Genomic DNA, 27,009 nt, shown 5'->3' with positions numbered 1-27,009 from the left:
ACCTCCTGCAGACTTTCTTATTCCCCTAGTGACTGGCTCTTACTACGCGTCAAGAGCCGGTCCGGCAGCCACTAGGGGGAACTAGGTGAAGTCTGCCGCACTGTACTCCACGCTGGAGGTGAGAGGCTGCTTCTCCTTATTTATGCAGGGGGGTGAGCGGAAAAGGCTGCGGGGGGGGGGGGGGGGGGGGAGGGAGGAGGATATTACCCATCTACCTACACTGCAGCCCCCCATAGCCTGCTACCTATGCCCAAGCCCCCCATAGCCTGCTACCTATACCGAAAGCCCCCCATAGCCTGCTACCTATACTGAAGCCCCCCATAGCCTGCTACCTATATTGAAGCACCCCATACTGAAGCCCCCCATAGCCTGCTACCTATACTGAAGACCCCCATAGCCTGCTACCTATACTGAAGCCCCCCATTCTGAATCCTCCCATAGCCTGTTACCTATACTGAAGCCCCCATAGCCTGCTACCTATACTGAAGCCCCCCATACTGAAGCCCCCATAGCCTGTTACCTATACTGAAGCCCCCCATAGCCTGTTACCTATACTGAAGCCCCCCATAGCCTGTTACCTATACTGAAGCCCCCCATAGCCTGTTACCTATACTGAAGCACCCCCATAGCCTGCTACCTATACTGAAGCACCACCATAGCCTGCTACCTATACTGAAGCCCCCCATAGCCTGCTAACTATACTGAAAAACCTTTTTAGATTCAGATCCGGATTCGAAGAAATTGTGGATTCGTCCCATCCCTAGTTTTAACCAATTGCTAAGAGTACTTTTAGAGTCTTTGTAACCTTTCCTAGCCCCCTGAAATTGTATGAAAAGATTGTCATCCAATCTCCAATCATTTGTTTTTTCTAAATAAAGCAAAACCATGTTCCTAACATCTAAAGTATGAAACTTTTTCTCCTTTGCATTTGAAGGATTGGAACAAAAGGTAAATGGATCTCCTGATCCTTATGAAACGTAGATACCACTTTTGGAACAAAAGAAGGAGGTAATTTAAATGAAATCCTATCCTCCATTATCGTCATGAAGGGTGATCTGATACTGATCGCTTGAATCTCTCCAATTCTACGAGCCGTAGTAATAGCAACTAAAAATAAAGTTTTAAGAGTCAAATCTTTAATTGAACAGTCAGACGAGGGCTCAAGCTGGAATCCCGTCAGGGCCTTCAGAACAGTATTCAAGTCCCAGGAGGGGAATTTTGGTCTTGACAGGACTGTCTTTCTCTTGGCAGCCTTTAAGAACTGTTTAACTAAAGGGTCAGAAGGAAAAGAAACATTAAAGTATGCTCCCAACACAGCTAGTTGCACTTTTAGTGTACTAAGTTTGATGAGGTCTTTCTCCAGCCCAGCCTGAAAAAATCCCAAAATATTTGGAATAGAAAAATTAGTGATAAACTCAGGAGATTTCTGATTAAATCTAAATAAATAAATAAATAAAAAAGAACATTTCCACAGCCTGTGGTAAATGGCTGAAGTGACTGGTTTACGGGAAGTAAGCAGTGTATTAATGTACTCATAACATTTTTTGAAAGACCTTGATTCAGAAGAATTTTCTTTTCAAATTCCAAGCTTTCAGCTTGAGCTGGGCAGGAACTGGATGAAAAACTGGGCCTTGATAGAGAAGGTCCTCCCACAGAGGAAGAGTCCAGGGTTGGTCTATCGCTAACTTTAACAGAAGAGCATACCAAGCTCGTTTTGGCCAATCTGGAGCGATTAAGATTAAATCTGCCTGATCCTGAACCACCTTCTGAAGGTCCCCGAGGTATCAAGTTTAGGGGAGGAAATGCAAAACCCCTCTCCAGACTCCAGTCCTGTGTGAAAGCATCCATCGCCTCTGGATAACCCTTTAGATCCAGGGGGAAAAAAAAAAATTGAGGTAGAAGCATGTTCTTGTAAGTGGCAAATAGGTCCACTGTTGGAAGACCCCAAAACTGACGAATCTGTCTGAACACCCTCTTTTTGAGACACCATTCTCCAGACAGGAGAGTTTGTCTGCTGAGATAATCTGCAATTCTGTTCTCTTTACCACTGAAGTGTACTGCTTTCAGAGAGAGAAGGTTTTCCTCTGCCCAGAGAAAAATCTGATGCGAGAGTGAGATTAATGTAGGACTCTGAGGCTGGTTTCACAGTGGGACGTTACAGGCGCACATTAGAGCAGCCTGTAACGCACCCCACCGCACAGCAATGAAAAATCAATGGGCTGTTCACAGTGCCCACGTTGCGTTACATAGTAACGCTGCGCCACCAGACAACGTACTGCATGCAGTACTCTCTAAGCGGCAGAGCCGCGTTAGACTGCTTGCACATGCTCAGTACGGGTGCTTTTTTTATTTTGGGGGCGGAGAGGAGGCGGGGAGAGGCCGCTACGTAGCCAGGCACATGGCTACTTAATATTCACTGCACTTGCAGTGTTTTCTTCTTGGAGCGGCCGCTGATTGGCTGGCGGGACCACGTGATGCGGAGAGCTCCGCTCACGTGGTCTCCGCAGTGCCTCCGACAGAGCAGGCGCACCAAGAGCTGCTTGTAACGCGGCTCTTGGTAGCGTCCTGCGCCAACACCACCAGGCGTTGCGTTAGGGGCAAGTTATGCGACCTTAACGTCCCCTCTAACGCAACGTCCTGGTGTGAAACCAGCCTGAGTACCGCCCTGCTTGGTCAAATATGCAATGGCGGTTCTGTTGTCTGACTGGATTATCAGAGCTGATTCCATCGACTTCACTGCTCTCCATACAGCAAGAAGTTCCCTGTGGTTTGAAGAAAACCCTCTTTCTACTGGATTCCATTTACCCTGAACCATATTGGAATTTCTGTGGGCTCCCCACCCCCATAGGCTTGCATTACAACCACAGGATGCTGTCGACTCCAATTTACACCTTTCTTCAGGTTTTTTACTTCCACCCACCAACTGAGTGAGCCTTTCACCTGGCTGGAGACCCAGAACTGTCTATCCAATGAATCCTGACTTCCGTTCCACTATAACAGAATGGAAATCTGGAGTATTCTGGACCTTTCTTGTGCCCACGGAACTGCCGGAATACAAGCTGACATCTTGCCTAACAGGGACACAGATTCTCTGATTGAGACATGCTTTGCTCTTAGAAAGAGCTTCACATGATCTATCAGATCCAAAAGCTTTTTCTCTGGAAGAAAGGACATTTGTATCCTGGTGTCTAGCACTATGCCCAAAAAAATCTTTGCCTGAGAAGGAGTGAGGTCTGATTTTTTTGTAGTTTATGATCCAACCTAAATCTTTTAGAGCAGCCAGGGTAATCTGCAGATGGGACATCAGAAGTTCCTCGCTTTGTGCTGCAATTAGAATGTCGTCCAAGTAAGGAATCAGATTAACATACTGAAGTCTCAGGAATGCCGCCAGCTCCACCATCACTTTGGTGAATACCCGAGGCGCTGTGCTGAAATCGATTCACAATCTGTTTGCAGGAAAGGCAGCCATACGATCCCTCTCTGATGAGATTCGATCAGAGAGGGATCTATCTGTTGGTCGATCTGATGGCAAATCGACCAGTGTATGGCTACCTTAAGGCTTTCCTAGGAGCAACAACCTGCAAGACACAAACACATAAGGGATGGCTATCAGCAACATCCTAAACATAAAACAATTAGGATGGCCACATGTAGCCAACATACTTACTCTGGATGGAGGTATCGGAGCAAGGTCCACGCCCTGAGAGGGAGAATCATTCATGGTCTCTGGAGGCCTAACAAGACCGTGTGCACTGCGAGGCTGCTTAAAGTGTAACTGACGGGCATAAAATAAAAAATAAATTCTTTATTTTTATCTGGTAAACGAGTAATAAGGATTCTAATCAGGCAATCCAAAAGTTAAAATCTCTATTACTTTTCTTGTTTATAAATGATCATTCCCCAGTTTACCTGACTCTTATTTGGTAAGTTGTCGCACAAAGGAAGTTGCAGGGCATGCTGGGTTGTCTTTTTTTGCTTCTGTACATTAGTTAAGTCAGAGGGGAAATAAAGAAGCAAAAAAAGACAACCCAGCATGCCCTGCAACTTCCTTTGTGCAGCAATGTACCACATAAGAGTCAGGTAAACTGGGGAATGATCATTTATAAAAACAAGAAAAGTAAAAGAGATTTTAACTTTTGGATTGCCTGATTAGCATCCGTATTACATGTTTACCAGATAAAAATAAAGAATTGATTTGCCTCTAACGCAGGCACTCCCTCCGGCGTCTACGTGCATTGAACTTCCGCCTATCACTGTTCCGGCGGAAGTGACGTCATGTGGGTACTGCCCGCTGTGCACGGAGGATGCCATTCTAGGCCCAAACAGAAGGGTCCGGTGGCGTGACAGAGGCATATCAGGCGGCGATTCCACACGCCAGAATCCGGCGCCGTGCGAACTGCTGCCCCACTTGCCTCCTCAGAATTCACCAACGTGGCTGCCCCTGAAGATGAACCAGCAGTCGCCCTTTCCTTAGGACTCCACGATAGAGCCAGGAAGATTCGCTTCCTCCTATCCCAAAGGACAGAAAAGAACTGAGGGGTGGAAATGGGAGTATCCTTTTCAATTGTTTGTGCTTCCTGTCCCTTGAATAGGCAAGGCAGTCTCATGGTCTCTGTGGTGGAGGATGAGTGGAACTTTTGTTTTCCGTAAAGCAGAGAGGAGTTCTGGTCCACTTCAACAGAACATTTGACTAGAACATTTTTGGACTAGTCCATCTCCTCACCTTTATTAGAAAAAAATATTTATAAATCACACGAGACAATTAGCAAAAACTCCATAGAGTAGAATCCCTTCATAGTAAACTCCAAGAGACCAGGAAAATAGTACACTATATCAGAATTGGTCAGGCATTGTATATTTATACAGGCACATTTCCTGGGACCTAAGGACTAAGTTTACTATATCTAGAGGTTTTACTATATCAAGATTCTATTGTACCGGGAGGCATAAATGTCACCCTGAGATATGTGGTCATGTATAGAATATCACAGTTTCCAGGAGCATAGGGCACTATCCTGGAGCAGAACCAGTTCAAAGGAGCAAGTATTATAATATAAATAAAAAGGCACAAGTCTAGTTTAGGGGGCCCAGCAGGAAATCTCATAGTGAAATTCTGTTGAAGTAATTGGGTAGATGGCACCCTCTCAAGCTGCTAGGTTTCGGATAGGTTGCAGTAAATTACGCCCACTCTATCCTACCAATTACAACGCTTTGTGCTGTAGTGTGTGCTATTATTGCAGAACCATTCCCTGTGAGGTTTTCTGCTGGATCCCATAACCTAGACTAGTGCCAACAAAATAAGCCTACATTCAAGTCAACTTTTCCCCAAAAATTTTTATCTACAGGAACCAGAATTAAAAGCCCCGTTCACAACTAAAATGGCAAACGCTAGCGATTACCACTAGCGTTTTGCGGGAGTGATTTTTCCACAATTAACGCAGAAAAATCACTGGACACTGTAGCGTTTTTGGGAGCGATCTCGATTAGTGGTTCTATACATGCTAATTGTGATCGCTCAAAAATCGCTGCCAAAATGCTGCATGTAACGTATTTGCAATTATCGCTAATCGCAAACCGCCCGCGATCGCGGCAGTGAGAACCAGGGCTGTGGAGTCGGTCCAAAAATCCACCGACTCCGACTCCTCAGTTTAGGATTCCACCGACTCCACGGCTCCGACTCCTCTAATTTGCATATTACAATTTTGTTGATTAAAAGTATGTAACATGAAATTTGTCTCTTAACTGCCAACGCTTAGGAATTTTACAAGACAACTGAAGTGAGAAGGATATGTAGACTACTATATTTATTCCCTTTAGACTAAAACTAGTCCTTGGTAAGAGTACTTGTAAAAGGTACAAACCGGAACAAAGAACATCTATCAGGCCCTAGGCAATGTAAGTGTGGGTACATGTAAGAATGATGTGCAGGTACTCTGCAGGGGAATGAGGAGATTGTAAACAGACAACACCTCTGTGTTCAATGTGCACAGCATTCTCAGTGGATTCCCTGCAGCTCTGTGGGGAGTGCATATGTAGAGTATAGTACTACTGTGTAACAAAGTAAACCTGAAACAGATGAAATTAAAGTTTTATACATACCTGGGGCTTCCTCCAGCCGCCTTCAGGATAATCAGTCCCTCGTTGTCCTCATCCGCCACCTGGATCCTCTGTTTTGAGTCCAGGTACTTGAGCCAGTCAGGCGCATGCACACACTCCGCCGCCAGGAGCATACTACACCTGTGCAGCACTATTGCGCAGGTGCAGGATGTTCCTGGCTGTGGGAGCGGCATGCGGCCGGACAGCGCTGACTGGCTGAATTACCAGGACTCATAGCAGAAGATCCGGGTGGTGGAGGACAGCGAGGGACTGATTAGCCTGAAGGGGGCTGGAGGAAGCCCCAGGTATGTATAAAAAAAACTTTACTTTTCATCCGTCTCAGTTACCCTTTAATTTGTAGTCACCAAACCAAATTTTAACAACATATCAAATTATTTGATTTCATCAGCAAAGGGAGTGCATACATTTGCATAAATCAGCATCAATGCAGAATTATTTCCATCTCGTTGACCATCTCTATTAGTGACACAGCTACACATCAGGCTTTATTCTTACAGCATAGATGTTATTTAGTATATATAAGAGATTCCTGTGTACACATCATATAAACAGTCACAATCAGATATGTATATCTGACCTTAAAAATACGGGGACTGCTTTATTGAAGCAGCACAAGTAACTAATTTTGATTGGTTCATTTCATTTTTGTGGACTAAGCACAGCTATTACTGTATATATACTGTATATATACATTATTTTTCATGACTATTATCTGAGAAATAGAACATTTTATCATATTTTCTATTTTAATTACAGTTACAAATTCATTAGGAGTCGGAGCATTTTTTCCCGACTCCGACTCCAGGCACCCAAAATTGCCCGACTCCACAGCCCTGGTGGGAACGCTGCCATAGCAAACCATGCGCTAAGCGGTTTAAAAAACCGCTAGCGGTTTGTGGTGCGCACTCAAGTGTTAATGGGCCCTAAGAGTTAATCAAATTGCAAACACCCACCCCAAGATACATGTTTGTGATCATGCAAGCTAACACATACCTAATCATGTAAAACTCCCCCTTCCGTGCCATGGTGCTGCCCATAAACAGCTGACATCCCCTTCCCCCTTCAGTAAACACATATTAGGTCGCCTTTGCACCCCAATCTACCCAGAGAACAGAATTAGGAAGCCTTTACCCACCCCCACCAACGTTAGGGTACTCTTCGTCAGACCCCCCCCTCCTCCTCCCCAGCTATCAGGTTCTGAGCACTGCCATAACACTTATACCTTGCATCTTACCTTTGCCAGGCAGAATCAAATGTACATGAACCGCAGATGGTGAATGCTGCTGATTCCTAGAAGGCTGAAGGACCCTAGTGACGTATCTTACCCATGTGATTAGACACAAAATAGTAAACTTGGCTGAAGGACCTTTGTGGTACCTGCCCACTGCCCACTCGATACTGACAGAAGTAATAGTTTGTGAAGGCTGCGCATGGCTCAGTAGCAGCAGAAATGAATGGGAGGAATGTGTGCTAACTTTTTCTCTTAGCTAATAATAAAGCTTGTTTTCAAGGGAGGAATGTGCGCAGCAGCAGTGATTGGCGGAGTGATTTGTTTGAGTAATGGAGAGTGCAGGAGAGGCAGAGCAGAAGTGTTGTTTTGTTTTTTTACTAGTGTGTTGCACAGTTTGCTGCTTCCTGGCCTGACAGGAAATGTGCGCATGAAAGCATGCTGGGAGTTGTAGTTCTCCCCTGACACGCTGTGTGTGTAGTGAGATGGTGTACCCCAGACTGTGGACAGCACTATATGAATACAGCCAGTTACCCACAAAGCAGTCTGTAGACACTGTAGCGAACTAACAGAACCCACTGAAACGTGTCTCTATAGCTGTGGGCAGAAGTAGACTGTATCGTGGTGTTGCTATAGTAGCCGCGTCCTTAACTACGCCCATGGTAGAGTGAAGTTCACAATCATTGTACCTAGCTTCGTGAATAGGGATCTAATGCTGCGGCCATTTAATTGAAGTCCAAATATAGTGACTTTACATGTAATGTCCACAGCAAAATGGCTTCCGTGGTGGAGACTGCACTCTTCTAAAAAAGTATCTGGATGAAATGCAGCTCCTTGTCTTTGAAAACTGACATACACGGTGCAGAGAAGTGCTTGACCTTATTGTAAGTGTGCATACATTTTGTATAGGACTATATATATACATAATGCAGTGTTATAGCCTCTGTATAGGTAAACCATCTCTATATATGTAATGCAATAAGCATTATGCTAGGTACACACTATGAGAATTTCTGGCAGATTTATGCTGGGCATACATGGTTCGTTTCTGCCGCTCGATTCTGCAGTCGATTCTCTTATCTTCCGCTCGTTTTTCTTATCTTTTTCCATTCACTTCTATCAGGAATTGAGCAGCAAAACGATTGAACGGGAGATCGGACATGTCGGAAATTATCTATCTAACCATCTATCTGCCTCAAAAACGAACCGTGTATTCCCAGCATTACTGTCAGATCCATTATTTCCTACATGTCCAATCGATTTCTGACTGTTTTCTGTTCACTTTTATCAGAAATCAATCGAAAAATGATTGGAAATCAGATTGGACATGTTGGAAATAATCGATCTGATAGCAAATCTGACAGAAAATTTCATAGTGTGCACCTAGCATAGATTGAAAGCCTTGTTGACTGACAGTAAGGAAAAAATAATTGTGACCAAGTACTCTGTCTACTACAATGCAATCATTCGTTCAGTCAGTTAAATGAAATGCCATCAACTCTGATAACTTTTCTCATGAGTTTGCCTCAAAGCAGGATTTTACCTACAAAATATTTTTTCAGCACCTGGCAAGTGAAATCTGTTAATATCATATCAAAACAAAACAAAGCAACAAAACTTGATTTGGGTAGTACCTTTGACTAAGGATGCTTTCATACTATGTGCATTGCATTGTGCAATAATACAATGCGTTTCCGCCTGTAAATACATTGCCCTTATTCTTGTATGGACATGCTCTCCTTTCTGCATTTTAATTGATTTTCTGGAGAACTAGTGCTAAAACAGTAGACTGAAATGTTTAAGGGCTGGTGCACACCGAGCGGCTTTTTGGGCGTTTTCAGATCCGCTTGCGGCTGCGGATCTGCTTGGTCAATGTATCTCAATGGGGTGGTGCACACCAGAGCGGGGGGCGTTTTGCAGAAACGAAAAATGCCTGGGTGAGGCATTTTTTGGATTGCGGGTGCGTTTCTGCCTCAATGTTAAGTATAGGAAAAACGCAAACCGCTCTGAAAAACGGCACTTCAGAGCGGTTTTGCAGGCGTTTTTGTTACAGAAGCTGTTCAGTAACAGCTTTACTGTAACAATATATGAAATCTACTATACTGAAAACCGCAGCAGCAATCCGCAAAACGCTAGCAAAACGCCATAGAAAAATAAAAAAAAGCGTTTAAAAATCTGCTAGCATTTTGCGGATCTGCTAGCGGGTTTTGGTGTGCACCAGCCCTAACAGAGGTGCCACAGTTGTGTAAAAATGATTACAATCTGTTTAAAAAGAGGAGGCAGTGGTGGACTTACCGCCTCCAAGTAGACACCAAAAATCGTTGGTTTAACCACTTAAAGACCGTAGCCTTACACCCCCCTAGTGACCAGGCTATTTTTTACACATTAGGTCACTGCAGCTTTAAGGGTTCGCTGCAGGACCGTACAACTCAGCGCACAAGTGATCCCTGACCTGCCCACCAACAGAGCTTTCTGTTGGTGGTGTCTGATCCTTGCCAGCATGTTTATTTATGTATTTTTTTCTTTTTTTTATAAATATTACTTTTTGTTTTATTATAACCCCGCTCTCACTCCCCCCCGCTAGCCAATGACAGCGATCGGATGTTATAGGCTTCAGCCGATGACAGCGGATCGCTCCCTTGTGCCTCAGGGGGACAGCCGTGTCACACGGCTGTCCCCTGTACAGCGCTGCCGTAGATCGCAGCACTGTACCATGTAAATAGAGAGCGGTTCTGCCGTCTAACAGTCTCCTAGCGGCGATTGCCGCTGGGAGGCTGATGACGGAGCGGAGTTCCATCATTCAAGCAGGGATGCATGTGCATCGGCGCGCGCGATCCCCTGCAATCTCGACCCCTAGGACTTCATGCCAATTGGTGTTGAGTGGTCCTGGGGCTGTCATTGCGTCGGTCGTTAAATGGTTAAACAAACAACAATATATTCACAATACTCCAAGTATGCAATGCATTTTGAAGGTATATTCCTGCTTCCTCAGACAATATAACAGAGCAGTAGAGTTGGGCGAACTGTTAGCGCAACTGCAGCCGAACTGTTCGGCTGCCCAACCTGTCATGTGGCTGTGGCTCTTACTACTTCCGGGTCGCAATGACCCGGAGTAGTACGTCTGCGCTGGCCCGGCGGAGCGTGTCCTAGATCGCGCTCCCGTTGCCGGGCACTCTCTGCGCATGTGTGTGACGTCATGAGTGACGTCACACACATGCGCAGAGAGTGCCCGGCAACGGGAGCGCGATCTAGGACGCGCTCCGCCGGGCCAGCGCAGACGTACTACTCCGGGTCATTGCGACCCGGAAGTAGTAAGAGCCACAGCCACATGACAGGTTGGGCAGCCGAACAGTTCGGCTGCAGTTGCGCTAACAGTTCGCCCAACTCTACAGAGCAGTACGATAGGGTCAGTGTAAGGGCCAAGCACCTCTAGACAGAGGCGCTTGGCCCTTATACTGACCCTATCATTACTGCTCCATTATATTACTTGAGGAAGCAGGATTCTACCTGCGAAATGCGTTGCATACTTGGAGTATTGTGAATAAATTGTTCTTTGTTTAAACCAACGATTTTTGGTGTCTACTTGGAGGAGGAAAGTCCACCACTGCCTCCTCTTGGTGTCCCTATTTTTTTTTTCTATTGCTAAAACAGGAACATTCCATAGCAACTGACCAGGCTATGAAATAACTTGTGAAATATTATTATGACATAACATTGCATTATGTCCATATCCTAGCACAGGTGTTATGCAATGTAGATAGTCTGCATACCCTTACTGTAGTTTTCCTGAAAGCTTTCAAAACAGTAGTATGCCTGAAGAAGAAACCTCAAGTTTCAAAATCATACCTCCCAACATTTGAAAATTAGAAAGAGGGACTAAGTTAAAGTGGACCTGAATTCTTTTACAGACACAAGGAAAACATAACAGAAATGCACTCTGTATGTATTTAAAGACTTCAGCCTGTGTAATTCCCCCTCATTTGTGTCTAATCACTAGTTGTAATTTGATCACTACCCTGTGTCAAATAACTGCCTATGGCAGATAAGCAGATAAGCCCATTTTAAAGCACAGGCTATAAACTATATGTCTGCTTCCATGAATCAAGAAGTAGAAACTGTGCAGATTTATTGCAGGATTTGTATCAGCTGTAACAAAGAAATGTTTTTTGTTTAAAGGTTATTATGCTGTTGTGTATATTTTAAAGCAGAGAGGAGTTCTGAGTTCAGGTCCACTTTAAAGGAGGTGATTACTCGACATGAGCAGCGTGGTCAAATAGGTGCAGACTGAGTGCTTGTTCACACTGCAGGCGTTTTTGTTATTTTATTTTTCAAAATCGCCCTGAAAGCGCTTACACAGTGATTCTCTATGAGATAGTTCATATCTAAGTGGTTAGTTTCCGATCCGTTTAGATAAGCGGTGCTTGAGCCATTTTTGAGGCGATTCCGCCTCAATAGAAGGTATAGAAAAAACGCAAAATGCTCACAAAACCGCTTTGTGTAGCGATTGCGTTCGCGTTTTTTAAGAATAAATACATTTTATTTATTATTTTCCGGATCAAAGAGCTCACTTCCTGACTAGAGTTGAGCCGAATGGTTCGCCTGCGAACGGTTCCATGCGAACTTCCGTGGTTCGCGTTCGCGTCCCGCAGGCGAACCTTTGCGGAAGTTCGTTTCGCCCCATAATGCACCATGGAGGGTCAACTTTGACCCTCTACATCACAGTCAGCAGGCCCAGTGTAGCCAATTAGGCTACACTAGCCCCTGGAGCCACTCCCCCTCTACTAAAAGGCAGGCAGCGGCGACCATTACGGTCACTTGTGTGCCTGCATTAGTGAGAGTAGGGCGAGCTGCTGCACACTCTCTCTCATAGGGAAAGCTTAGTTAGGCTTAGCTTGTCCCTGGCTGCATACCTGTTCTGTGAACCCACCACTGCATACCTGTTCTGTGAACCCACCACTGCATACCTGTACTGTGAACCCACCACTGCATACCTGTTCAGTGAACCCACCACTGCCTACCTGTTCTGTGAACCCACCACTGCATACCTGTTCAGTGAACCCGCCACTGCATACCTGTTCTGTGAACCCACCACTGCATACCTGTTCAGTGAACCCGCCACTGCATACCTGTTCTGTGAACCCATCACTGCATACCTGTTCTGTGAACCCACCACTGCATACCTGTTCTGTGAACCCACCACTGCATACCTGTACTGTGAACCCACCACTGCATACCTGTTCAGTGAACCTGCCACTGCATACCTGTACTGTTCAGTGAACCCACCACTGTATACCTGTTCTGTTCAGTGAACCCGCCACTGCATACCTGTTCTGTTCAGTGAACCCGCCATTGCATACCTGTTCTGTTCAGTGAATCCGCCACTGTATACCTGTTCTGTTCAGTGAACCCGCCACTGCATACCTGTTCTGTTCAGTGAACCCGCCACTTTATACCTGTTCTGTTCAGTGAACCCGCCACTGCATACCTGTTCTGTTCAGTGAACCCGCCACTGTATACCTGTTCTGTTCAGTGAACCCGCCACTGCATACCTGTTCTGTTCAGTGAACAGTTTGGTGTGTCAGTGTGAAGCAGTACCTTAATTACACTACCTGATTGATGTATACACATGCAAGATGTTTTAAAGCACTTTAGGCCTGTCATTTAGCATTCAATATGATTTCTGCCCTTAAAACGCTGCTTTGCGTCAAATCCAGATTTTTCCCGGGGACTTTTGGCGTGTATCCCATTTCGCCATGCCCCCCTCCAGGTGTTAGACCCCTTGAAACATCTTTTCCATCACTTTTGTGGCCAGCATAATTTTTTTTTTTCAAAGTTCGCATCCCCATTGAAGTCTATTGCGGTTCGCGAACTTTAACGCGAACCGAACCTTCCGTGGAAGTTCGCGAACCCGGTTCACGAACCTAAAATCGGAGGTTCGGCCCAACTCTATTCCTGACTTGCGGCAGGGAGTGAATTACCAAAGCCCTCGGGAAAAACGCGTCGGAAACATGCTAACCACAAAAACGAATCGCCCACCCAAGCACCAGGAATCGGAAACAAAAAACGCCTCAAAATAAGCCCACCGCAGATGGACACACGAGCGGAACGCAATGTGAACAAGGGCTAACAAGGCCTAAGGGTATGGCTAAAACATTTTTAAACACACCACCGCCAATAAAAATGTATCACTCACCCCCATATATGAAATGTCCCCCCCCCCCACATAGATAATGCATCAATCATGCCCACATATGAAATACATCAATCACCCCCAAAATATAAAAATTCATTGGATGTCACAGACAGTAGTTGCCCACATGTCTGCCGACAGCTGACAGAGCTGAGTGCTGGCAATCGGAATTGCATGTGGTGTACGATAAAGTAGTGCAGGCAGCAACGTTCTTTCCCTGCATGCAGGAACTGCACTAAGTATGACCCAGACAATTGTTTAAAATGGACTGTCACTTATGAAACTCAAGTGAGACTCTTGTCTAAAGCATTGTTTACAACTGAGCAGCACCAGTTAATGGCTGATCATCGCTCTGCAACAGTGACTTTTCATAAAGGCTTTGCGATTTAAAAATCGCATGCGATTTTGAAAACGCAGCACAAGCGCAGCAGTATTGTACAGGCCCTAATGCAGCAAGTTGGCTGCTCCCCAGTAAGTCCCGCCTACCATGTAGCTGTACTCATTGCTATGACAATGTCTAAGCCACAGCAAGAAGATGGTGGCATTTGCCAGAGAACACCAAGATTGGCAAATTTGCCACTGTCGCCCTGTGCTCTTCACAGATGAAAGCAGGTTCAGACTGCGCACACGTGACAGACGTGACAGAGTCTGGAGACGCTGTAGAGAACATTCTGCTGCCTGCATCATGCTCCAGCATAACCGGTTTGGCAGTGGGTCAGTAATGGTGTGGGGTGGCATTTATTTGGAGGGGCCGAACAGCCCTCCATGTGCTCACCAGAGGTAGCCTGACAGCTGTTAGGTACCGAGATGATATTCTCAGCCCCTTTTGTGAGACCATATGTTGGTGCAAATTGGCCCTGGGTTACTCCTAATGCAAGTCAGTTCTAGGCCTCATGTGGTGAAGGGTGTGTCAGCAGTCATTGATGCTATGGACTGAGCACTACTGGGACATCATATCTCGCTCCATCCACCCACGCCATGTTGCACCACATACTGTCCAGGAGTTGGTGGATGCTTTAGTCCAGGTCTGGGAGGAGATCCCTCAGGAGACCATCCGCAACCTCATCAGGAGCATGCCCAGGCATTGTAGGGAGGTCATACAGGCAGGCACATGGAGGCCACACACACTACTGAGTCTCATTTTGTCTTGTTTTAAGGACATTACATCAAAGCTGGATTAGCCTGTAATGTTTTGGGGTTTTTTTCACTTTCATTTTGAGTGTGACTCCAAATCCAGGCCTCTATGGATTGATACATTTGATTTTCATTGATCATTTTTGTGTTATTTTGTTGTCAGCACATTCAACTATATAAAGAACGAAGTATTTAATAAGAATATTTCATTCATTCTGATCTAGGATATCTTTTAGTGTTCCCGTAATTCTTTTGAGCAGTGTATATAGCAAATTCTAACACAAAAGGATGAGAAAGCCCTGCCCATGCAAGCTTACAATCTAAAAGATTCTAAGTATTGGAAGAAGTAAGGAGCACTTTTTGAGGACATACTACAGTAGGACTTGTTTCTTTTTTTTTCTTCTTCTTTTTCTCAAACTCAGCTGCATATTTTATATGGGAAGTTAGTCAGCTTATGGCGTAGTAGCTTGGTCGCCGAACACCAGCGCTGAATAATGCCATCGGTAGGCCTTGGTTAAAGTTTATTTTTGTGCTATGTGTTTTTATTAATGGGGAAATCATCTATGTTATTAAGTTAGTGTTTTAGGTTGAATATACTGCATTGCAATGAACAACTGTGACCTTGAGAAGCTCTCGGTTCCTGGGGTGAAGTTGGAGCCCAGCTTTAAACCAGACGTTACTAAATACAAAGCAACAGTTCCAAGTCAGCGGACGCAGATCAGAGTGGATGCCTTCCCCAGTGACAATGGAGCCTCCTGCACATTGGTGGTGAGGAATAATATCTTTTTATGTTGGCAATACCTAGTTAACTTCAGGCAAATTATGTTTGTATAACTTGCATAAGCAATACCAACATGAATGGCTTTCAGCATTGGCAGGTGCCCCTTCTACCTTCAGAAAAGACAGTCATGTGACCTAGAAATCCCTCCAGTAATCATGGACCTTGCAATAGACTGGGTGTTTCCCAGCTAGAGAGCAACTGTAACCGTCTAGCTCCATTCTGTGTCCTGATGAAAGATTAACTCCACACATAGTACTGCAGCTATAATAAAAGTAATTATACCCTCATGACTTACATATAAAAAAAGTTTAGTCCCCAAGGTAACTATTTATGTTTTTTTAAATGATATATATATATATATATATATATATATATATATATATATATATATATATATATATATATATATATATATATATATATATTACACTGTATATGCAAATGTTTTATTCTGGTAACTATGGGGGAGTGGGGGGAGGTTAGGGATTAATTTTAATATGGTATACTGTATGTATGGATGTTTATTTAAAAAAGTGTACGTAGGTGTACTTTTACTACTTGGTCACAAGATGTCCCCCCACTATGGCCTCAGTTCACTAAGCTCATCTCCTGTCTTTAATAACGTTTCTAGAGTTATCACCATGGTGATAAGGCATGTAGTATTCAGGAAACATTTTACCTCAGGCAAACCTAAAGATAACTCTTCTGTCTTTAGAGATCTCTAAAGTTAACTCTTCAGAGCAGCAACAACTTGGAACTAAATGCTCTCAAAACCATGGAGATGATTATAGACTTTAGGAGATCACTCTCCCCCCCCCCCCCCCCCGCACCTCCCCTTAACCATAAATGGATCCACAATGACCCAGGTAGAGTCATTCAAGTTTCTTGGGTCCACGATCTCAAACAACCAAAATGGGATAACAATACGGCCAGTGTTGTCAAGAAAGCGCAGCAAAGGATGTACCATCTACGGCAGTTGAGAAAGTTTGGCCTACCTAAAATTCTAATGGTGCAGTTCTACACTGCAATCATCGAATCCACCATAACATCATCTATGACTGAATGGTTCGGCTCCTGCTCAGCATTAGAAAAGGGGAGGCTGCAGTGCATCATCCCATCAGCGGAAAGGATAATTAGCTGTCGCTTACCTTCCCTAGCAGGTGGAGAAAGAGTGCAACCAATATTGCCTCTGACCCCTCTCACCCTGCTCACTCCATCTTCCAGCTCTTGCCTTCAGGAGTAAGATTCTGGTCAATCGCAGCTACAACCTCTAGACACAGGAACAGCTTTTTTCCTCAGGCGGTAGCCATGCTTGAACAGACACTGTAATGAGAAAAACGTCCCCTGGGGGATACTCACCTCGAGAGGGGGAAGCCTCAGGATCCTAATGAGACTTCCCCCATCCTCCTCTGCAGAGCCGGATTAAGGCTAAATGGGGCCCTAAGCAAAGTAACTGATTTGGGCCTCCCCATCATGTCGTAATAGAATCAGAAGATGCAGCTGCACAGCAACATGCCGCACACACCGGGGCAGCCGAGCTACTGGTTGCTATTGCTAGAGATGAATGGCTTGGACATTTGCACTCAGGGGCTGGGGCACCCCTGTGAAGAGGGCGCCAGATATCACAGCAGCAGCACTTTTCCCCTGCATCTCCAGCCTGGCAATAGCAGAAAGCTCTGGACACCGCCAAACCGGAAGCCGTTCCCCAGACAGAATTACATAACCACCACCGAACAACCGAGTGAATACGATAGTCCAGCAGAGAAGGCAGCCGCAGCGGGGGAGAATGACAGCACCAGATGACTCACATTCACCTATTGCAATCCAAGCAATAGAGGTCCCGTCATCCGGAGCCCATCTGTCTCCTCTAGAGTGCTGCCACTCTGATATTACTACTATTACTACAGTACTTCCTGCTTCCTGTCTGATCTGAGAATCAGGAAGTTCAGAGCGAGCGGCTGCACTGTAGAAGAGACAGATGGGTTTCAGATGACGGGATCTCTATCACTTGGATCATGGATAGGTGAGTGAGCGTTTGCCATCTGCTGCTATCATTTTTGCTGCAGCTGTGGTTCTCTGTGGGAAGGGAGGGAGGAGTGGGCAGCGGCAGAGCGCACAGTAGCAGGAGGGGGACCTAGGAGGAGAGCCTGGCTCTGAAGACAATCAGCAGCGCACGGCATCATTTAACAAGACAAGTAACATTTATATCGCGCTTTTCTCCTGGCGGACTCAAAGCGCAAGAGCTGCAGTCACTAGGACGTGCCCTATAGGCAGTAGCAGTGTTAGAGAGACTTGCCTAAGGTCTCCTACTGAATAGGTGATGGCTTACTGAACAGGCAGAGCCGAGATTCAAACCCTGGTCTCCTGTGTCAGAGGCAGAGCCCTTAACGGGACTCCGAGCAGTGCATGTGGGTATGCCTTTAAGCATACCCACAACTAATTAATTACATCCTCACACCTACCAGCATGATGTTTGTAATTATATCCTCCTGGGTTCCTTATATTTCATTGCATTGTGCTGAATCGAGCTGCCGATTTTGGAGAAAAGTCGTCCTGTGTAATACAATGTAACTATGGAAAGATGCATATCATTTTGAAGCTCTCTTTTTCCTCTTTCCAATGATAGATAAATTGCCACCCTACGCCTTTTAGTTTTCGCTATTTACGCGATCAAAATTGCAGTGGCCACGATTTCGATCGCGAAAATAGCGAAAACTATATCATTGGAAAGAGGAGAAAGAGAGCTTTAAAATGATATGCATCTTTCCATAGTTACTGCACTGCTCAGAGTCCCTTTAACCATTATACCATCCAGCCACCGCTGACAGGATGGTGAGGGCTGGTTTATGTGCTGATGGGGCCCCTTTGACTCTGAATGGGGCCTCAAGCGACTGCTTTTGTTGCCTGGTCGGTAATCCGGCCCTGCTCCTCTGTCCCACGGGGGTCTCGCTGCAGCCCTTCAAAGCCGGCGCGACAAATCCCTGTTCAATATTTACCTTTCCAGGCTCCAGCGGGGGCGCTGTTTCGGCTCTTCTGACGGAAATAGCCAATCTCCGTCGGGTCCGCTCTACTGCGCAGGCGCAGGAGACTTGCGCCTGCACAGTAGAGTGGCCCGACGGAGTTCGGCTATTTCCGCCTATCTCCGTGGGAAGAGCAGATACTGCGCCTGCGCTGGAGCCACAGAGGTAAATATTTACATCGCCGCCGCTGTGGGAGTATTTCCGCCGCCACCGTGGGACCGAGAAGGACGGGGGACGCCTCAATAGGATCCGGAGGCTTCCCCCACCCTAGGTGAATACCCCCCAGGGGACGTTTTTTCGTTACAGATTTTCTTTAATGCTGAACCATGCTAGAGCTGCTAGGACTTGAAAGTAATCAGCACAGAACTGAAAATGAACAATTCTCTACCTTGCTTACTGCCACTATACCACCTTGCTTACTGCCACTATACTCACATACTGTCCTTGACTTGTAATATACATACTGTCTGTCCTTGTATTTTTTTATTTTGTTTTGTTTTGTTTGTGTTTGCGTTTGTTAAGCAACTGCCAAGACAAATTCCTTGTAGGTGCAAACTTACTTGGCAAAATAAATCGATTCTGATTCTGATTCTTAAAATAACTCCACTATTCTAAAGTTATTGGCCTCAATTCACTAAGCTTATCTCCTGTCTTTAATAACTCTTCTAGAGTTATCACCATGGTGATAAGGCATGTCATATACATTTTACATCAGGCAAACCTAAAGTTAACTCTTCTGTCTTTAAGTTAACTCTTCAATCCTTAAAATAACTCCAGAGTTAAAGACAGGCTGTTTATTAACTGCTGTGTGAAAATAACTACAGAGGAGGTAAATTAACTACAGAGGAGGTAAATTAACTACAGAAGAGGTAACTTAAAGAGAACCCGAGGTGGGTTTGAAGAATATTATCTGCATACAGAGGCTGGATCTGCCTATACAGCCCAGCCTCTGTTGCTATCCCAAACCCCCCTAAGCTCCCCCTGCACTCTGCAATCCCTCATAAATCCCAGCCACGCTGCTGACAGACAGCTTGTCAGAGCTGGCTGTGTTTATCTCTATAGTGTCAGTCTGCTGCTCTCCCCGCCTCCTGCAGAACTCCGGTCCCCGCCTGCATCCCTTCCCTCCCTGCTGATTGGAGGGAAGGGACGGGGGCAGGGACCAGAGCTATGCAGGAGGCGGGGGAGCAGCTGAGACTGACACTACAGATGTAAACACAGCCTCACAGTCGGGCTGTGATTTATGAGGGATTGCAGAGTGCAGGGGGACCTTAGTGGGGTTTGAGATAGCAACAGAGGCTGGGCTGTATAGGCAGATCCAGCCTCTGTATGCAGATAACATTCTTTAAACACACCTCGGGTTCTCTTTAAGGAATGAAGAGATAAAATAACTCTCTCACTGTGTGGAGGTAAGTTATCTCTTGCCTTATTATCTCCAGCATGATCTTAGTGAATTGAGGCCAATGTCCTCAATTCACTAAGCTTATCTTCTGTCTTTAATAACATTTCTAGAGTTATCACCATGGTGATAAGGCATGTAGTATTCAGGAAACATTTTACCTCAGGCAAACCTAAAGTTAACTCTTCTGTCTTTAAAGGGAACCTTAACTGTGGGGGGAAAAAAAATTCACTTACCTGGGGGCTTTCCCAAGCCTCCTGCAGCCGTCCTGTGCCCGCGCCGGTCCTTTGGTGCCCTCCGGTCTCCCTCCGCCGCTAAGTTTCGTTTTCAGCCGACTGGCAGTCGTCCTCGGGCAAAGCGTCCTCTTCTTCCGCATTCCCCGTCGTAAAGACCCGTAAAGCGCGTCCGCATGACGCAAGACGCGTCATGCGGACGCGCTTTACGGGTCTTTACGACTGGGAATGCGGAAGAAGAGGACACTTTGCCCGAGGACGACTGGCAGTCAGCCGAAAACGAAACTTAGCCGCGGAGGGAGACCGGAGGGCACCGAAGGACCTGCGCGTGCACAGGACGGCTGCAGGAGGCTTGGGAAAGCCCCCAGATAAGTGAATTTTTTCCCCCACAGTTAAGGTTCCCTTTAAGTTAAGGTCAGATCTCTAAAGTTAACTCTTCAATCCTTAAAATAACTCCAGAGTTCTAAAGTTAAAGACAGGCTGTTAATTACCTGCGTGTGAAAATAACTACAAAGGAGGTAACTACAGAGAAGGTAACTTAACTACAGAGGAGGTAATTTAACTACAGGGGAGGTAACTTAAGGAATGAAGATATAAGATAACTCTCTCACTGTGAAAACGTATCACTACACCTTAATAAGGCAAGATCAATGTGTGGAGGTAAGTTTTCTCTTGCCTTATTATCTCCAGCATGATCTTAGTGAATTGAGGCCATTATCTTCCTGTGCCTACTGTTAGTATGCAAACAGGAAGTAATGTGTGTAAGAATTACTTTCGTTTTATCAATGACCACTGCATCTATTTGATGCAGGAGGTCATTGATCACTGGCACTGAGATCAGTGAATGGGAACAGTACTCCCATTCACTGATGGCTGTACAGGTACACCTCCACGGAGGTAGGGGGTCGTGGGTGCATGTATTCACGCGTGCCGCGCATTGAACTCAATTGACGAGAATCCACGTCCCTGGAACAGGAGTATTCACATCTTCCTGCAGGGCCTAGATATACTGCCGCAAACGTGGCTAGTATAGAGGGAACCCAAGGTGGAAATAAACCAATTTCAAAATATTTAAAAAAAAAAATCAGAAATTCAATCGGAGTTCCCGTTTTGTTTTTTCAATTTTTTGAGATTGGACATGTTCGAAAATTCAGACCAATTTTATCAAGAATTGTATGATGTTTGATGAATTGTGAAATTATATTCAACCAGAAAAAACTGTATGTAAGTATTCAGTACATACCAAACTTTATTTATTCAGTTGTTTTTCTTGATTTTTCTAACCAACTGTGATGATTTGCTCAGCTGCCTGTGCAGGCAGGCAGCTTTTTGACCATTGTTTTGATTTGCATGCTGCAGGACTCTGGAAAGAAAAGCTTCTGTCAGTTTTGCAGCTTGTGTTGCTGAGGAATTTGCATACATTAGTCATGCAAATCCCTTACCTGCCTTCTTTTGATGACTGGCACTATAAAAGCATTCTGCTCCCAGAATGCTTTGCTGGACATTTCCTTTCCATGGTCTGTTCCTGATGGACACTGCTGGAGTGTCAGCCATTGCTATCTAGTATAGTTAATTCCTGGGGGTTGCTTTAGGCTCCCCTTCTAGCCCAGTCAGGTTGTATTATCTGTATTGCCTGTTCTGTCTTGTCTTGCCTGTTGCCATTGTCCTGCCCCTATGGTGGTCGACAGGAAATGGTTCTGATCTCTGTTCTTGGAGTATAGCTGGTGCAGCGGTTGCCACCAGCTATCTCTTCTGTTCTGTTTCCTGGGATCGCGCTAGCTACTTTTCGCTAGCGCTGGGGATCCTTCTGTTTTGTCTTCTGGGATCGCGCTAGCTACTTTTCGCTAGCGCTGGGGATCCTTCTGTTCTGCTACTCTGTACCTGGATCACGCTAGCCACTTTTCGCTAGTGCTGTGGATCCTATCTCTCGTTTGTCCCTGTTTTCGTGTGTCTTTCTTGTCCGCTGCGCTTGCTGGAGGCTCGGTGAGGTAACCGTTAAGCAAGCGCTCGCGTCCTCTGTTTCATGTTTGTCTGTCGATGGTTAGTTAGGCGTGCTTGTCTCTATTGTGCTTATCACGTGGAGATCGCACATAACCGCGTGCACTGTTGCGAATGAGTGCGGTGTTCGCGGTTAGCTAGCGTTTGTTATTTTCCGTATTTCCTTATTGTATTTGCTGTGCCTTTGCTACCCTCGTATTCTATTCTGATCTGCCTTGTGTCACGTCTGGCGATCGCACCTCTCGCGATCGCGTTCCTATTTCGTATCTGCTGTTGTGTGTGCGCGGTCGCGGGGTGGCGACTGGATTGGCGCACACACATACAACCTATCCCTTTGCTCAATCTCATTCGCAATCGCCTCTCTTGCGATTGCGTTCTGCGCTTCGTACAATTCCTGTCTGGCACTTGTGGAGGTACAGGGGATTGGTTCCTCTGCACTCCCCAGCGCCATCTGCCGACAGGAATTTTCCTCTACAGGTGCGTAGCACCTTTTGCTGGGTTCCTGCAAATTATACGCTTGTGGAGGATTTCCGCCGTGTCAGCGCACGCGTTGTGCGCTGATCACGGGGAAGGTTCCACAATCGTTACACCAACCAATTTTTTGGGAGTTTACGATCTTTTATCCCGAAAATTGCAGCAATCTCGAAAATACGTGTGTGCTACCTAGAAGATTCTGATCAAAACATCTGATCAATGGAAAAATTGGATCAGAATGCTCGAATATAATTGAAATACAAAAAAAATGGTGTGTGGCCACCTTTAGAGAAGCAGTTCCTGGGAATGGACAGATGTAAGTGGAACTGAGGATAAAATGACCCATGCTTACCTATTGGTGAATGAAGCTGCCCATCATTTTAATTACCCAATAAGGAGGCTTGAAAGTGAAAGGGGAAGAGACTTCCTCTTCACACTGGGGACCTTCCTCCTCACCCAACAACATTTGTACTTTTGCTGGTTGTAGTAGTAGACCAAGATATAGTTTTGACACGCAACCGCAATATTCGCTGAAGGTTATCTCTGATTACATACTTTATGACAATATACTCGGTTTACATATCCCAAGTTTAAATTCCTGTCACTTTTTAAAAACTTGTTATATGAATTTATTTCAGGGAGGGGAAGGTTCGAAGACAGTAACACTGAAAGATGGTCTCAATGCTGTTGTTATAGAGGTGACCGCTGAAGATGGAACCGTCAAAAAGTATACCTTAGAGATCACTAAGCTGTCTGCAAGTCAAGCTTCACTTGAAGGAATTCATTTATCTCCAGATCTGATGCTAGTGCCGGCCTCTGCCCCGGACATCTATGATTACTCGTGTATGTCTGATCATTGTGTAAAATATAAAGTTAAACTGTAGCTGGAATTACAATCATTGTGTAAAATATAAAATGTAACCTGTAACTGGAACTATAATTAATTTACCCCCTAAATGTTTCCTGATCGATCCTTTTGACTGACTTCAGGCTTAAATCGATTGAGAAATCGAACGGGCAGCCGATTCTCTTCCATTTTGAAAAAAATTATCAAATGAAAAGGCTATTTCAGGCTTCTATATTGCGTAATGTATAGGCACATTAAGAATACTGTATAAATCAAACATGAAAAAACAACTGCATGCCCCTCCCTAACCTTATTATCCTTTATCTTCACCATGTAGGTTTAATGGCCAAAAAAGCAGAGCTTGTGAGCATCGAGCTCCAAAACTGGCCAAAACCATTGTACTTGGACTTTAACATCGGGGCACCCTGAAAAGCAGGAATCCCCCCCCCCCACACACACACACACACCTCCTTCTTTTAAGGTATCTCCCTAATGTTAAAAGACATGTGGGTTGGTATTTACCAGGAGGAGGAGCCCCACACTCACTGAGTCTTGCATCCTGGGCACCTTGTGTAGTTGATTAGGAGCTTAAAGGGAACCTTAACTGAAAGGGGGGTAAAGAGTTTCACTTACCTTGGGCTATTACCAGCCCACTGCAGCAGTCCTGTGCCCTCGGAGCCGCTCTGGAATCCTCCGGTCCCCCGCTGTCACTTAGTTTCGTTTTTGACGACTCACCAGTCGGCCGGCCGCCATGCGTATTATTGGATGCATTCCCTACTGCAATTAGCGCTGTTGCGGACTGCAACACGTACAAAAATACTCGTTGCCGCATTCCGCACTTAATATTGCATTTAATTTAAATACTGCATTTAATAGGGTTGGGGGGAGGTCTATGACAAAAAATAGACAAAAGAGCAGTGGGGGTACACAGTGACTTAAGTATCTTGTTTTTTTTCCTACAGAAAGATTAAATGTAATGCTTAGAGTTCCGCTTTAATGGATATGGTGATAGTTTGGGTTGTGCAAAGAAATAGCCACCATCCTGTTGAAGATTGTCGTTTCCTACAACCCTTTAGAAGGAAGTAGAGCGTTTCACACTTTTCCAATCTCCTGTGTCTTTAACCCCATGTAATATATAGTAGCACTTGGAGATTCTTTATGATCTCCTGTATGCCGTATCCAGCAGCGCATTACTTATTAATAATTACATTTATCTACTGTTTGCATTTAATCTGCAAGTCTTTGCAGAGGCATCAGTGCCATTTCAGCTGTTTAGCTGTTATTAATAAGCCTCCTGCAGATTCAGTTTAACAATTACTTACTCTCTGTAGATGTTTTAGAGTGTGTGATAAAGCATATTAGTTTAGCAGTCCTCTGTGTTTTCTAGTATGTGCAAAAAAACTTGATTTGCTTTTTTCTGTAGCCAAACAAGTCGACTATCTAAACTTTTCCCGTAAAGTGTCTTCCTGTAAATAGAAATGCAGAAAACGTATATTGAGCCATCAGCCATTGGGTGGTACATTACTTAGGTTACTTGGTTTTGTAGGTCTTGGAGACCAGGTATATTAGAGCAGGACCAAGACAGGATAGTCAGATTTCTTAAAGGGAACCCAAAGTGAGAGGGATATGGAGGCTGCCACATTTATTTCCTCGAAACAATTCCAGTTGCCTGGCAGCCCTGTTAATCTCCTGGCATAAGTAGTGTCTGAGTCAAAGCCCTGGAACAAGCATACGGCTAATCCAGTCAAAACCTGTGTCAGCTGAGTCAGAGTACCTGATCTGCTGCATGCCTGTTCAGGGTCTATGGCTAAAAGTATTAGAGACACAGGATCAGGAGGACTACCAGGCAACCGGTATTGTTTAAAAGGAAATAAATATGGCAGCCTCCATATCCCTCTCGCCTCGGGTTTGTTTAAAAACAGAAGGTATTTGCGATTATTCAGCTTTATGTGAGTAAAGGTGCCCATACATGGTACAATTTTTTAATTTTTTTTTCGATTAGATAAATTTGTTCGATTATCCCGTTAGATCGAAAAAAATCATATAGTTGTTTTCAAGGTACCATACACAAACGTTTGATTAGGCTGAAAATTCGGGGAAAATGATCAAATGTGCCGAAAAATCAAATTGAGAAAAAAGAGCTGCAGCCACTAGGACACGCTCTATAGGCAGTAGCAGTGTTAGGGAGACTTGCCTAAGGTCTCCTACTGAATAGGTGCTGGCTTACTGAACAGGCAGAGCCGAGATTCAAACCCTGGTCTCCTACGTCAGAGGCAGACCCCTTAACCATTATACCATGCAGCCATAAAGGTAAATCACCTGAAATGCATACATTCAAAAAGGGGCAACACAGTAATTTGGGCGCCAGAGGAAGCTGCCTGTGGAATATCAGTACAATTACCGATATTCCGCTTCTTATTTCTGGCATTAACATGTTGGTAACCAATCAGATAACAAGGGTGGCTTAAACAAGTGATCAGTGCTCTATATACTTGAATGTATCTGCATCGTAACTATTTTTAAGAACTCATTGGGAATTTTAATTGTCTTTTTCCCCTCCTTTTTTCTAAACTAGGCTCTGTACCTTATTTCCAGAGTAGCATAAATGTGCAGCCCCTGGTTCAGGACAGTGAGATGAAAGTGACAGTAAATGAGAGTGCTGAGATTAAGCCAATCTCTATCGCAGTGGGTGACACACTGATAAGAGTGCTTGTCATATCTCCCGATGGCACCAAGTCACAGGTAATATGAGCTCTGTGTTCCTAAATGATTTACGTTGCCCTTTGTGTGCGTGCGTGTGCGTGTCCAGGGCTGGATTTACCATAAGGCTCTGTAGGCTCGTGCCTACAAGCGTCTGATGATAGAAAGGCGCCCACTCCCCTCCCTGAGTGCCTCTCTCCCTCATTCCCTATGCAGAGTCATGATGAGAGTGTAAATAAGAGATTACTCAGGCAGGGAACACACTTATCTTTCAGTTTTCTGTGCGCGTTTTTCTGCATACTTTTTCTGCACACCAAGTGTGTTTCTATGCAGGAAAATGCGCAAGTTTTTTCACTGCAGCTAATGTAATTGATAGAGAAAACTGACAAAATGTGCAGAGTCATCATGCAGAATGTCAGTTTTTTTTCTGCGCGTGAAAAACATATTAAGTGTGAACTAGCCCATTGATTAACAGGAGTTCTCAGTTTTTCTGTGCAGAAAACGCGTACGAAAACAGTAATGTGTTCCCTGCCTCAACCTGCTCTTGGCACTCAACTAAGATGTCCCTTCAGTCAGGGACAACTCTAGCTACCAAAGGCCCCGTTCACACTGCACGCGTTTCCAGCCGCGTTTTGGAAACGCGTGCAGGAGGCAGACACGCATGACATCAGACAGTGCATAGAGTGCACTATCTGATGTTCACACTGCATGCGTTCCGGACCTGTGCGGTCCGGGAACGCATGCTGCACGCATTTTTTGTAAAAACGCATGGCTGTCCCATTCATTTTTTAGTGATGGGATCAGCCACGCAACGCACACAAACGCGGATGACGTGCGTTTGCATGCGTTGCGTTACGCACGCAACTCTAGCTACTATTGAGGTCCCTTTAG

General features: G+C 45.0%; 2 protein-coding genes across 4 annotated transcripts in view; one reads left to right on the top strand and one right to left on the bottom strand.

Annotated features, from left to right (window-relative positions):
- The window catches only part of C1D (C1D nuclear receptor corepressor), a 53,644-nt gene extending 45,707 nt beyond the window's left edge, over positions 1-7,937 (bottom strand). The window contains exon 1 of the mRNA XM_068232318.1: positions 7,352-7,937. The gene's annotated coding sequence lies outside the window, so the exon portion shown is untranslated. The remainder of the gene's footprint in view (positions 1-7,351) is intronic.
- The window catches only part of LOC137504210 (uncharacterized), a 160,039-nt gene continuing 140,543 nt past the window's right edge, over positions 7,514-27,009 (top strand). The window contains exons 1-4 of one of the 3 annotated variants that reach the window (XM_068232315.1): positions 7,514-8,229; positions 15,248-15,437; positions 23,210-23,414; positions 25,994-26,160. In XM_068232315.1, the coding sequence (XP_068088416.1) occupies positions 15,276-15,437; positions 23,210-23,414; positions 25,994-26,160 (534 nt within the window). In that variant the 5' untranslated portion in view covers positions 7,514-8,229; positions 15,248-15,275. Of the gene's footprint in view, positions 8,230-15,243; positions 15,438-23,209; positions 23,415-25,993; positions 26,161-27,009 lie in introns of those variants that run through there. The other 2 variants (XM_068232314.1, XM_068232316.1) reach the window with 2 other exon arrangements.

The sequence above is a fragment of the Hyperolius riggenbachi genome, chromosome 4 (assembly GCF_040937935.1).
Source record: "Hyperolius riggenbachi isolate aHypRig1 chromosome 4, aHypRig1.pri, whole genome shotgun sequence".
Classification (NCBI taxonomy): Eukaryota; Metazoa; Chordata; class Amphibia; order Anura; family Hyperoliidae; genus Hyperolius; species Hyperolius riggenbachi.
Note: the sequence above shows the minus strand (reverse complement) of the source record. Positions and strands in the feature narration are given on the sequence as shown.